Consider the following 15,049-nt stretch of genomic DNA (forward strand, 5'->3'; position numbering starts at 1 on the left):
CACTTTCCAGGGATCTCAGTGTATCAGTTCTCTGCAGTTCACCACCTCTCAGTTGGTATATCCTGTGTTACCTGTTCCACGATCAAGACCTGTGGTATTATTGCAAAAACTTTGTGCCTTATCATCGGTCCCGTCCTCAAGCTATTCGCTTTACAGGGATCTCAGTGCATCAGTTCTCTGCAGTTCACCACCTCCCAGTCGGTATCCTGTGTACTCGTTCCACGATTAAGACCTGTGGTATTATTGCAAGAACCTCGTGCCGCATCATTGGTCCCATCGTCAAGCTATTCACTTTCCAGGGATCTCAGTGCATCAGTTCTCTGCAGTTCACCACTTCTCATTTGGTATCCTGTGTTACCTGTTCCACAATCAAGACCTGCGGTATTGTTACAAGAACCTCGTGTCTCATAATCAGTCATGTTCTCAGCTATTCGCTTTCAAAAGACCTCAGTGTTTCATTTCACTGCCGTTCACCTAAACCTCTGCATTTATCTTCCAGCAGGCCTGCTCCACTCCACGGTTCCATCTCACCCTGCTCCAATCCCCCTTAGAGGACTGCTATCTGCGGCTAGAGAGCAGCTAAGTACATATTCCCTTGCGGGTATCCCTGGTGAATACCTCTCTACCATTAGACTCTGCACCTCTCTGGGGGTAAGTCTATCTAGAGAGGGGCTTAGAGGCCTTTTCCAAACTCAGGCTCCTTGACAGATAGTAAAATCTGACCATAATGGATTCTACAGGAGATTCGTCTTCCAAGGAGATGCTCCAACATCTTTTGGGGAGAGTTGACAGACAAGATGCTAACTAAGTCCAGTTGATGTAATGCCTCCAAGGCCTGTCTACCTGGCTAGACAGTCTCCAAAATATTCTGGGTAATCCTCCTCCTCCTTTGGCTGTGGCCGAACCTCCTGCTGCAGTGGCTGCTGCCATACCTGCCTCCAGTTTGCGGCTTTCCATTCCTGCCAAGTATGACAGAGAACAGACAAAGTGCACACACTAAACAGATATTGCTGGAAGACCCGCATGAGTTGGGACACTCTATGCCCACACTCAAGCACTATCCAGGGCAGAGGAAAGCACAAGCAAGGATGTGCATTACCTGCCCATGCACGCCAGGACCATACACAGAGATAGAAAGTTACATGGACATATCATATTGCCTCATTGTCCTTCAATAAATCATTACCTTACAAGCTGAGTTGGGAGACAGTAGGTCTATGTGAATATAAACAGTAAAAACAGTTGTGTGGGACACATACACTTCTGTGACACCAAATGTCTCCAAACATAGCATCCTCCTGCCTGTGACATAAATGTTGTATTAACCATTAAAACACACTTCAGAGTATTATATACTGCTCCACTACTTACACTTGCAACCTCCCTTAAAAAGACTGTTTACACAAATACGCCTACTTGTTTTCTCCTGCACACCTACTCTCCTACTTCTGGTTAGTGGGCACAAAAGGCGGAAAAAGTAAAAATATCACTTCAATGTCTTACCCGTTAGTACTCACACATGCGCAAATCCACAGAGACTGGTCCAGCAAAACAGTAAATTAACCCTGGTCCATTATCGCCGGGGAAGCTGAGCATTGTTATTTGTTTTTTAGTAATTGCGATGACAAGTGATTTTTTTTTTATCGCCATGATAAGCAGTGATAAAAAGTCCTCCTAAATAATGCATTTTAATAAATAGAGGCCTTAAAGTCTAGTGTTAAGAAACTTCACAGCTATCATTACTCTGTGGGGGGTATTCAATTGTTAGCGTTATCGCTAACAAACGAGCGCTCAAAAAATCTTACCGTTAATACGGTAGTTTACTCAGGGAGCGGCGAGCTGAAATTCCGCGAGTAAACTACCGTATTAACGGTTTTCGCGCGCAATATTACCGTATAAACGGTAATATTTTTTGAGCGCTCGTTTTTCAGCGTTAACGCTAACAATTGAATACCCCCCTGTATGTTACATAATATGTACTATGTAATATATTTAGCTAATAAGCACCGTAGAGTAGTATAGTATTCATATTATTATTAAATTAATCCCTGCTCAGATGATTATATAATCTGATTAAGTATCCTTCTAGTACATATGTAAAAGACAAGCTTATAGAAACAGATGGCACTTTAATTAAACCATGTATCTATCCTTTATAATACACAAACCAATAAATCTAAAAGCAATTTTACAGATCAAACCATGCAGCTGAGAAGCAAGAATGCCAGAAGCTATAATATTAGTGCACATTGAGTGTGGAAGAGAGAGGCTATATCAATATGGATGTCATTAATACAACTGCCCTAAGCGAGTATTTAACTGCAAAACCTACAATATTCCCCCGATCTGGATATGGCATTTTGTCATTTCTCATGTTTTTAAATGCTGTATTCTCAATTTTCAATAATTTGCTGGTGATTTTAGTAACCATGAAAAACCCACAACTCCGCAATCCTGTCAATATTTTTATTGTAAACCTTTCGTTTTCTGACCTATTAATGACACTGTGTGGTACTACCATAGTGGTTAGTACCAATTATCATGGCTATTTTTACCTGGGTAAAAAATTCTGTGTTTTTCAGGGATTTGCTGTGAACTATTTTGGTAAGTTACACTGTTTTTTCTAGTAAATGTTTGTCTATTGTCTGATAGGTATATTTTGCAGTAAATACTTATTTGTAAGCTAAAGATAACTGTCAAAAGGTAAGCGGTTTATTTCTAGGTTAGGATTCTGCATTGATGATGCAGACTTTTAAAGTGTTAAAATGAAAAGTATAATATGTTTAAAAGTTTTATTTTTTTATTTTATCATATTATGCAGCTTTACACATCGAAGTTTATACATAGACTGAATTGCAAACTTGAAGTTGAAGTGTCTTTGCCCGATTTGACCTGTGAAAACATCAGAATTGAGATTAAATTGTCAGAATATGAGATTATCTAATTTATTTGGTATGGGACCAAACCACAATTATTTATTACATTATTGTTTACAAAATGAATCACAATACATGACTACATTGTGTTTATATATAGGCAGTAAATTGTCTCTTGATGGTTTTGAGATGAACTGTAGCTGTGATTTGTTTTGTTTAAGAATGAGGTATGTAACCAACAAGTGCACTGATAATATACAATATATACAGGGCATTTCTTTGAGACTTCTTCATATCAGTGCGATTTTTTTTCCCAGGGGACTTTTAAAACATAATATTGCTGACATTGCACATCTTTAATGATTCGTCTTTCCATATTTGTTCAGGTTAACATTTTCTGCCATATATCACTTTTATGAACAACTCCCTTTGGTGGTCACTACATTTCAAATGACAAGTAACATAATTCCTGTTCTTGTTTTTGAAAATTATTATCAGTGGTTGAAGTGGAAATTTAGAAGTGGCGATATAAAAATTGTAATGAGAATGTAAGTTAAGGGAATTTGATAGTTTTACAATGAAGGCAGTAGAAGTGGTACTATAGGGTTAGGTACCATTTTACGATGGTGGTAATACCGACATCGGTGAAACCTCCAAAAAAATTGAGATTGGAAGAATGCCTAAAAAAATAAAATAACGACTTACAATAAAAATGACAGTTTAGATAGCCGACATCTACGCTACATCTCGATTGCTGTAAATTCCGGCAGTTTAAATTCACGTCACTGCTCATATCCGCACTATTTCTGTATTTAAAGCGCCAATGCCAGGACCCTAAGTTGTAAATTAATTATTAAAGTGATGAGGTCCTGGCATTGGCGCTTTAAATACAGAGATATCAGTGCGGCTATGAGCAGTGACGTGAATTTAAATTGCCGGAATTTACAGCAATCGGGATGTAGCGTAAGGATCTCGGCTATCTTTCGGCTATCCAAACTGTCATTTTTATTGTAAGTCATTATTTTCTTTCTTAGGCATTCTTTCAATCAGATTATTTTTGGAGGTATAAATGTTGTCGGTATTATGGTAGTCATTAATATGACTACCACTGGCACTATGACATACCACTGTATACACCTCCACTTCAACCACTGATAATTACTGTACCATGTTAAAAAAAAAAGTGACCAAACAGCACAATTTAAATAATAGGCTCTTTTTTATATAAGGCAAATAAAAAATATATAATATAATGGTAATAACTGACTTCTAATATATTGTACGAGTTCTTATATATTTCGTCAGCAAATAGGTTTTGTTGCAGGTTCAAACAGAAAAGAAATAAAGAACTGGTAGTTGCTCAAATCAATTTATAGGCTATAACAGGTGCATGAAAGGGTGGGGTTATCCTAAAAGGAAAAAACACTTTTGCATTTTTATCTACAGTAGAAATAGCAGATCTGTTGCTGGCTATAGCAGTGTGCTGGGGGAATTTGTCTGTGTTTTTTTCTTCAAACAGAAAAGAGCCTACTTAATTATTGTTGTCTGTCTTAATACATTCTTGCAGGAATTGTGTCGCTTTGGTCCTTGACCATTTTAGCATATGAGAGGTACAATGTGGTCTGCCAGCCAGTAGGAGCCCTGAAGCTCAGCACCAAAAGAGGTTACCAAGGACTGGCATTTATCTGGCTGTTTTGCCTTATTTGGGCTCTAGCACCATTGTTTGGCTGGAGTTCTTATGGTCCTGAAGGTGTTCAGACCTCTTGCTCCATTGGCTGGGAAGAGAGGTCCTGGAGCAACTATAGTTACCTGATTGCATACTTTCTGACATGCTTCATTATCCCTGTAGCCATTATTGGATTTTCATATGGAACTATACTGCGATCATTGCATAAGGTATGTTTTCATCTAATATAAAATATGTAGGTGCTGTATATATATATATAAGGGAGAAAACATTGATGAAAATGGGTACAGTGCACAGGCAAAATAAGTGATGCAGCCCATAGCAAGAAAATGCGGGGTACATTTATTATTTATAATTGCCCACATAGCATAAGAATCTACAATTGACGTCACAAGACAATCATTGCATGTATTATGCTTATGTTTATGGGTCAGTGGAGAGATTTGTGTGTCAAAACAACAACAAATTTGCTGACAGCCGCCAATCAAGCAGATCAAATACTATATTCAGCAAATTTGTTGTTGTTTTATCATTTGTTTATAGGTTCTGGTGTGACCTATTATTATTTGATATAGGTGCCTTTCTTTGATTATTGTTTGCGCCCATTGGACTAAGTGTCTCTTTGCTTAGCAGATTTGTGTGTCAATTTACACCATCGGAGAGACGGTAGAATCAGTACTGTTAATTTCACCCCCTTTGTTCCAGTTAGATGCAAATAATTCATATAATGAACATAAGTACGTAGACATAAACCAATGTATCTTAATTTACATTGGTCAATGTCTACATAGTCATGTCCTTTAAAAAAGGGGATTTTTTTTTTTTTTTTGGAGAAAAAGTTAAAAGGTAAAATAATGGGGGCAAGTAAAATGTAATAGAAGATCATGATTTATGGTCCCACCTTCGAAACCCAATTGATGTTCTCATAGTACAGATGGAACATGAATTTACCCATTGGGACGTGCAGCACCTGTGTATACATGGATGTGTAAATATAAGCTAACGCGATCAGAAATGTACTGTGCATGTACAGAATTCAATGTTAGATCTTGACTGCACAATGATTTTCATTGTGTTTGTTTTTCCTTAGCTGAACAGGAAAATAGAAGAGCAGGGAGGGAAGACAAACCGCGAGGAAGAGCTACGAGTAGTATTAATGGTGCTTTTCATGGTGATTGCTTTCCTCATATGCTGGCTACCATATACAGTTTTTGCTCTGATTGTCATCATTAATCCAACACTCTACATTCCTCCTCTTGCTGCAACTCTGCCACCATACTTTGCCAAGACCAGTCCTGTCTACAACCCAATCATCTATATCTTTCTAAACAAACAGGTAAAGATGTCATATTATGTAGAGATCAGCAATTGTATGAAATTTAGATAAGCCAGGATCATGTTGACTTGGGTTACATTGGCCAATTGGTTGATGTTTTGGAAAAAGGGTTGTCATGCTAGTAATAATTCCACAATGTTGTTTCATTGCCTTTCAAACCTAAACAGTATAAACAGCAGAATTGTATGTTGTAGGCATTACAGATACGTAGCCTGCTACAACTTCATTTTTTGGATCAGTTTGTTAGTTTGCTTTTTTGTGTTTGTTTTCTGAGCGCTTATTTACTTATTTTGAGAATAAGTAACTTCTGATCTGATCTACTGACATAATTTCACTATGTCCTCTTCCAGAAGTAGAAAGTGATTATACCATTTTTCCGCATTCTAATGAATGTAATATTTCTGTGTGTGTCCCTTCTGTGACACCATATGCCATTATAGGTCTCGGTGTCTTGCACACTTCACATGGAGAAGCGGTATAGTGACTGTGAGATATAATCTATAATATAAATGTCTAGTGGCGTGTGTTAGTCTGTCTGTGTGTGTGTGGAAAAAATAAAACCAAGCTGCAGCGCCACCTGCTGGGCGGAGTTATACACTGACCTACTAAATTCTTAGTGTGTATGGAAAAAAAAATTCAGAAAGGGCTGAAATTTGGTATACTAAGATGTTTTTAATTTGTTAATTTAATTTGTTAATTGTTAAAAGTGTTTATAAAGATTTAAAAAATATATATATATATATTTCTTGAAGGAGAAGTGACAGTTGGGAGTGGTTGGTGGTTGCCAGGGGGTGACAGTGGGGAGTGGTTGGTGGTTGAGGCCTGGGCTATGGCCCAAATGCATGACAAGAACCTTTTTAACACCTTAAGTAGCTTGATTTGACTAGAATGCATGAGTATCATGCACGGGTTAACTTGTCCAGTATATGCGATAATGCTTTACATGTGGTCCATCTAATAAACACAATCCATGAATTGTCTTTGTTATCTTATACTGTTTTTCATAAAGAATTAAAATATTAAGTATAATTCATACCCTTAACATAGTTTGTATAGAGACTGTATATCCACTTCCTTTGCCTTCTGTTAGACATAATGCCAGGATGATATAAATAAAAGGAAATTGCCCAACACTAAATGATTAGATAAAAAGGTACATAAATGAGTAACGTATACACATATATGGTATATGCCACATGTTTAGTACAAGCACTTAGAACTATGTTTTATAATGGGAAAACAGGACGGTCTCACTAAAATGTTGGAAGGTATTTGACATTGTTATTATAAAATGTATAATTTAATATTGCTTCTTTTTTCCAGTTCCGCAATTGTGCTGTAGAGTGTTTGACATGTGGACACATCAACCTATCTGCACCAGAAGAGGAAAGCGCTTCAATGGCTGCTCCAGTTGAAAGCCAAACTGTTCCCAAACTCAATCAAGTGACTCCAGCCTAGTAATTGCAGAATTGTAAAATGCAACTTGATATTTTCAGAGAAAACTGTATGACTGCATTGCAAATAGTATGCCATAAAAACTAATTTTGCACTGTTTAAAATTAGCTATGCTGTGCTGCAAACATGAACAATTGTATTATTATGTAATTTGTTTGATATATGAGAATTTTCATACACAATACAGGTAAAGCAATTCCTTTCATTTGAGTTTAAAATATAGCAACAGAAGCTACATTGACCTAATTATGATTGCTCAAAGCAATATGAGGCAGGCGTACATGACCCTGTCTCTCCAGGGTTTGTGAACTACAAGTGCCAGCAAACCTTGCCAGCCAGAGACTAGAGTTTTGGAGTTGTTGGGACATGTACCTCTGCAATAGCTGGAGAGCCACAGGTGTCTTTGTACCATGTGAACTTCAAAGAAATGCATAAAGATTTCCTAACTAATCTTATGTTTCACCTTTCTACAACAGGCAATTCAGCAGACATAGCACGTTTGCCAAATGCTATACTGTATTAATTAATATATCCTAAGAAGGATGAGATCAAAGAAACATTCTTTGTTGAAAATGCTAGTAAAAAAATTTTTTATGCAGTCCCTGTTCTTCAATAACATGTTCACCATGTAAAAATATAAATTTAGTTAATGTCTGTGTGCAAGCGTAGTGCAACATCATGAGACGCATATTCACTTTAAAGAATGGCACTTACATCCATTTTATGTCAGCTCAACATGTGCTCTATTCAAGTTTGCTTGTTAAAATAGTAATTTTACCAAGAGAAAACAAAAGCTGTAAAATTAGTATAAATTACAAAAAGCCATAGTTTCATCCTACATTGAATGAAAAGTATATATACTACATATATAATGCTGAACAGGAAAATTTACTTGCTACCAATCATAAACATTAGTCTCATACACAGTTCTCTTTCACTCTCTTGGCTTTCCCAGCACTGTTCTCTTCTGGTTCACCAACTACCTTTCTGAAAGCTCCTTCAGTGTCTCTACTTCTGATGCATTCTCTTCTCCACTCTCTCTCTTGGGGCTACTCAATACTCTGGTCATGGCCCTCTGCTTTACTGTCTTTATACCTCTTTGCTCTGTGAACTTAAACACTTCTTTGGCGTCACTACCACCTCTATACTTAGCACACACAAAGCCACTTCTCCTTCGCTAACCTCTCTCCTTCTCTCTTATCCTAGGGTGCCCACTGGGCTTGCACCGACCCTGCCTCTAGCCCTCCAGTTTAGCCTTTATTTGCAAATCTACAATATTTTATTCATAGTTCTATATTAAAGGCACCTCTTTACAAACAACATTCAATTTCATGAAATATAAGGCAATCCAAAGAAACTTACAATCTAAGAGATGAGGGGGGATATTTGATGTATGATGTAGAGCTGGCAGTGAGTGGGGATGGTGGGGGTGGTTTGGGTAGACAATAATGACTATGGAGGATCGGGAGAGACTTGTGAACAAATGATTCTTCAGGAATAACTGAAATTCTAAGATTGATGTTGGAGAATATGACAAGGTGAGGTACATTGTCCTATGAGACAAGAACAGACCTGCATTAAGCATATCCAAAATGTCAACGATGGTTTGCAGCTCTGTTCTCTAAAATGAAAATCATTAATACCTACACACAGACATCAAGTGCATTGCAATGGTTGTATTTTAATTTTGTAAAAATAAGATCAATCAAGCAAAACATTTTGGCTGTAATTATAGAGCAATAAGCATTTAACTGGGATATGTAATAAGTCAAAATTATTGGGCAAAATCTAATTTATAGTGAAATGTAATAGAGGAAATCTTCATTGTAATACAAATTTATTCAGCTACATAGTTCCTTTACATCCTCCCTGTAGATTTACGTGTTTTAAGCAATTTTATTTTATTTAGAGTTAAGTGCAACGAAAAAAAAGTCTGCTTTTAGACAAAACATGTTGCATTCAAGGGGTGAAAATGTGCATTTTTTTTAACTCTAAATGAAGCCCATGCAGTCTATCACATAGTGGTCTGTCTTATTGTTTCATACAGCTTGCTAAAAACGCATACAATATTTGTATAGATCCTTCACACCCTTTGTTTTCATGTCTGCATTTATTTTGTATGCCCTTGTTTTATGTATGTCCTTGTTTTATGTAGGCCCTGTTTTCCCGCTGTGGAGCACTGTGGCGCCTTACAAATCTATGATAATAATAATAATAATATTATTATTAATAAGATGTAAAACAGATTAGAATCCTGGATTATCACACGTTGAACTACCTTGAGAATCCAAAAACCCTGACTATGTTTTTCTTCAATTAGTCATTATTGTTTTATCATCATCCAAGGACCAAAACAACAAATAGGGCTGTCTTAGTTTCAAAGTATTGTGATTTAATTGTTTACTAATGTATCATACACATTAAAAATGTGAAGCAGTAGTCTCAGCAAATATTCCTAATTATCTCTCTGCTGCTTAGTACACTGCTGTACATTCTCTTCTCATACACACCATTAACTCCATTGTCCTTTGGGATACATTTAGACTTACTATCTGTTTGCACATCCTTTATTGGTTTGCCCTGAGCAGCATACACCTCTTAACTCACGCTATATTTAGTGGTCCAAAATTAGCTGGTATTAGGTATATTTTTGATGTTAGTATTTAACCCCTCTTCTCTTGGGCCATGCGTTAGATGAATTTGTCTCTACTCCCACATGTCAGCTGATATTAGTCAAAACTATCAATCTTCACCTGACTTGTGTAAATGTGGACAAAGTAGGGTCATTAAATGTTAGAATTGTATGTGGCAACGCTTCCTGGGGCAGTAAATGTTCAAACCACATTTAAATATTGAAAGTCCTGTTACAATCAGCACTTTGTTAACAAACTTGTGCACGGGCCAGCCCAAAACACAAACTACACACAATTAAGTACCAAACCTTGGTGTCATTCACAAGACCACCGTTTGTTTTATTCCTCACACCCAGATTTTATTCCAGTCCAGTTTAGTCCACCAGTAAAGCACTGACACTATCCTCCATATTTGAATTCCACCTGCTTCATAAAAGTTTTGGCTAATTCTCTACATCTGCAATTATGTACACTCAGACAATTTTCATTCATGCCACACATATATACACAATTCAAAACATACTAAATGGTGGCGGGAGACACATCTGTCACCACTTGCACACACTAGTCATATGTTTTACTGTATTTTACTGTAAAAAAAAGCCTGTGTTATATGTAACCTTAGCATTTTGGGGGAAATTGTCACGGTAAACCACATGAAAGCACTACCAAACTGCACTTTGTCTGTTACATGTAGTATTTGTTTTATTATATATAATTAAACATGTGCTTAATGGCCATTATTGTCTGGTATCTTGTATTGGGTGTACCTTGTATGTATTAGTTTAATTTGTATTTAAGAGTTGAAAGGAATTTTCCAGCCAGAATATACAGTGTAAATGTTTAAACTGGATTATAGAACCAGTTTTTTAGGAGATGCTGTATGTAAATAAACACATCTCTTATATAGGATATTTTTAACACTAGTGGGAATGGATCTGATTACAAATTAACATAGAGATTGACCAGGGACATATCATTACATTACACTCATTGCAGAATCTGGATGGTAATATCTGCAAGCAGCAGCTGAAACTTTGTTTGTAAATATTCGTTTGGGCCACATGCTAGAATTGGAATACCAAACCCAGCTTCAATATGTGTTCAAAATTTAAGTTGGTAAGCAACTTGCAAATTGAATTACATTATTACACTATCATCCAACCATTTAAGTGTCCTCACACAGCATAATGTTCACCCTCCAGAATGGCAAACAAGTCTTGTGTACTGACCACTGCAATACATTCCCTATGGAGATGGGAAACCTCCACTTCCCCTACACATAGGGCTTTCCAACCATGTGCATTTTAAAATATCTTCCTTAACTAAGCAATGTGTGTGTGTGTGTGTGTGTGTGTGTGTGTGTGTGTGTGTGTGTGTGTGTGTGTGTGTGTGAAAATAATGTAATTATGATACTTCGCACTGGTGCAGTGTAGGTCAAGGTTAGAAAATCAAAAACATTACATTAATGACAATAGTGATGCATCCATTAAGATGACTAAGATTTTAGGTTTAGGATTAGCTTGCAAACAAAGATTAACACATTTGAGAATCTGCAAAAAAAAGTCAGTATGATGTGCATGCTGATAGACCCGTTCCTTGAGCCTCTATACGTTTTTTCTTTTATATGTTTAAAGTCAGCCCAGCTGTACCAAAGAGAGATGTATGTTATTTTGACAAATTTTATGAAGTAAAAACCAGCTGGGAACATCACATTGTTCTGTTACGATTTACATTTACATGTCCAAAATCATACTCACACAGACACACTGCTAAATGTGTGTTCCTTGGCCTGGGTGGATAATTTACTCAAAGTAGCATGCAAATTAGTACAACTACAATGCACATTTCCTAGGTACAAATCTGGCCTTCAAATTCAAATTACTTACACTGGTAAAATATGTGGCAAGGTAACAGTCGTGAGTCTGGAACTATGTTTAGAGTAAAGTTTTGTTTAATCGAGGATACTATGGTTGAATGACAGGCCGACATTTTACTCACAGGTGTAGAAATGAGCCACGAGTGACGTGAGTTCACCCGCATTTTCTCAGAGAACCAATCACAGAGCAGAGTATTGGACAGTTGATTTTGAGTGTCAAAGATGAGATCTGCCACCTTCGCAAGAAGAGAGTTGAGAGTGCTGACCAATGAACATGAACAGCATGCCCTCAGGACGGTACATCTTAAATGAGATGAAACTGCGAGCCTACCAAAGGGTCCACAGGTATCTGTGGCGACGTTTCCAACGCCGGCACTCTGTGGTACAATTGCAGCACGTGTGGAGTGATCGACATTGGTGCCAGCCCCAGCTCTTGCAGGAGCTTAGGGAGGAGATTAGGAGACGTGAGTTCTCTATTATTCGCATACAATACTGTAATACACACACTTGCTTTACTTTTAGAAAAGCTTTCAAAGTTTAAAAAACACATGGCCAACCCCAACGAAAAATCTGCCTCCTGATTATAAATGTAACTCCCCCTCCAATGCCACATACTTAGGGCCCTGTATCATAATCGGTCACCATTCTGCATCATTGGTCATGTAGAAAGTCACTTTTCAGGTAAGTCTATTAATATTGACATCGCTTTTTAATACTTTCGGGGTTTTTTGTATCTCAGGTCGGTGTCGTAATTGTGGTAATCGTGTTAACGATTACCACCGGAATTTTTTAGCATATATTATTTTTCTTTTTAATATGCATATTTATTTATGCTAGCAAATTAGATGGATTTGCATCCATGCATCCACATGCGCTCAATTCAAGTCAAACTCAAGCAAACACATTAAATGAACTTTCATGTAGATGAATAAGAAGGTGTGTTGATTTAGCTCCTTAAAAATACTTCAAAGTCCTTTGTTTCAGGTTCTTTGAATATGTAAGTGTTAAAACGAATAATGTGGTTACAACTGTCTTGCATAAATAAACTCCATTTTTGTGTTTTAACATTTGTAAACAAACCCTTTGCACCTCCCACAATTGCCGTTACGTAACACACTTTTTTCTTATCTTTAAATAAGGAGCGGAAGTTAAGATGCAGATTTTAAGATGAGCTAAGATCCGTTGCATCTTATATTTCGTTGCATAAAGGACTGAAGGTGGTTGTGCTTTTCAACTTTCCATTCCTTATTAAATTGTGAATTTCTTATCTCCCAGTTTGTTCTTAAAATATGCATTGCAACTTCCGCAACAGGTCCGATCGCTAATGAATCAGGCCCATAGTCATTAATGACAAACTTTGAAAAATAAAAAAAGTTGTTTTAATTTTTCTTATCCATAAATTACATTTATTAGGATGTTATGAATGTGTGCTGTACATAAAATACATTTTTACAGTTGCTCCAGGTGCATGTGCTAGCATGCATCCACAGTTGTCATCATTAAAAAATCGGCACTTACAGCAGACCTGTAGTTGGTGCAAGTAATGCAAGTGAAATACAGGTAACATAGAGATGCCCAAAACATGAATCAGACGTTTCTGCCTGTGCTTGAGCTTGGCACGCCCTGATTGTACACTGACTACATGCATAGACCTATTCCCTCCCCATTCCACCCCTGAATTCGTAGGCTGTAAGCTGTAGTAAGGGTCCCTTTGCGCTCGAAGATGAATTGGACGTTACTGCATTCTCTGGCATATGGTTTGTTTCTGGGCATGCGCAGTGTGATTTTACACAAAATACGGCAAGTATTGGCATTTACGGGCCTTAATGAATTAGGCCCTAGTTTCCCAAACTGTGCTCCGTGGCTCCCAGGGGTGCCGCAGCGCTGTCACAGGGGTGCCGTTGACAGGAAGAGGGGAAAAAAAAAAAACTTACCACGCCAGACACTCAGCGGCAGGATAGAGGATGCTGGGTCCCGGGCGCCACCGGATTGGTAAGTTTTTTTTCTCTCTTACTGGCCATGGTGGGATGCAGAGGGGGCAGAGCGAAGATGCAGAGGGGGCAGAGCGAGGGGGCAGAGAGTGCACAGCGAGTTTGCAGAGGGGCAGAGCGAGGATGCAGAGGAGGCAGAGCGTGGATGCAGAAGGGGCAGAGCGTGGATGCAGAGGGGGCAGAGTGAGTGGATGCAGGGGTCACAGAGTGTGTGGATGCAGAGGGGGCACAGAGTGTGTGGATGCAGAGGGGGCACAGTGTGTGGATGTAGGGGGGCACAGAGTGTGGAGATGATGTAGGGGGGCAGAGAGCGTGGAGATGATGTAGGGGCACAGAGTGAGTTAGCTGCAAATTATTATTTGACAGAAATATAATTGAAAAAAATATAGAAAAATACTATTTTCCCTTGGATTTATGTGTATTTTTCCCGACAACTAAATAAGTTTTTCTATCCTGACCTAAATACTTATTACGTTTTTTGACCTAGCTACTTATAAAATGTGACTGCTCGGTAATTATTTTGGAGGGGTTCCTTGAAAGAACTATGGAGACTCTAAGGGAACCACTGAATTAGGTCCTTCTCATTTTCTTTGAATTACACTACATTTTGTACTTCAAGATGTAGCCACCAGATGGCAATCTTCCTACGTTCATAGTTCTGAAAACATTCTGCAAATAAGCTGAAGGAAGTTGCTGAAAGAAGAAATACAGAATGGGAACATGCAAGCTTAAATGTTGATCAACATGTGAATCAATATCTCAGATTTTTATTGTGCTAGATATGTACAGCTTTATACTGATAAGGACAATCACTGATAACCATTTTGTTGTTTTCTGGTTATATTTTTTGCCTTTAAAATGCAGTGAAGGTGGTTCCCTAAAAAAACAGATGAGGCCATGCCTATTTTACATGCAATGTCTAGTGCCTATATGCACTCATAACAATCTTAAAACACATACTATGTCAAATATATATAAAAAAAAATCTAAATACATAAAACATATACACTACTAATACTGTGTATTAATAATGAAAAAGGACATTAGTTTACCAGTTTCTATAGACATCTGAAGAATGTTACTGAAATGTTTGCCTGAAAATCTGTAGTTGCTGCATGCACTCCTCCTACAAATACCTTCCTACAGGAATACCCAAAAATGAGAGAATATAACTGATTCCCGTTTAATCACT

General features: G+C 37.6%; 1 protein-coding gene across 1 annotated transcript; it reads left to right on the forward strand.

Annotated features, from left to right (window-relative positions):
* The first annotated feature begins 2,221 nt into the window (after window positions 1-2,221).
* LOC142150083 (pinopsin-like) lies at window positions 2,222-7,483 on the forward strand. Its single transcript, XM_075205330.1, has 4 exons — window positions 2,222-2,604; window positions 4,444-4,772; window positions 5,654-5,899; window positions 7,223-7,483. Exons 1-4 carry the CDS (start codon window positions 2,280-2,282, stop codon window positions 7,355-7,357), a joined length of 1,035 nt encoding a protein of 344 aa, XP_075061431.1. The 5' UTR covers window positions 2,222-2,279; the 3' UTR covers window positions 7,358-7,483.
* Window positions 7,484-15,049: the final 7,566 nt, after the last annotated feature.

The sequence above is a fragment of the Mixophyes fleayi genome, chromosome 4, assembly GCF_038048845.1.
Source record: "Mixophyes fleayi isolate aMixFle1 chromosome 4, aMixFle1.hap1, whole genome shotgun sequence".
Lineage (NCBI taxonomy): Eukaryota > Metazoa > Chordata > Amphibia > Anura > Limnodynastidae > Mixophyes > Mixophyes fleayi.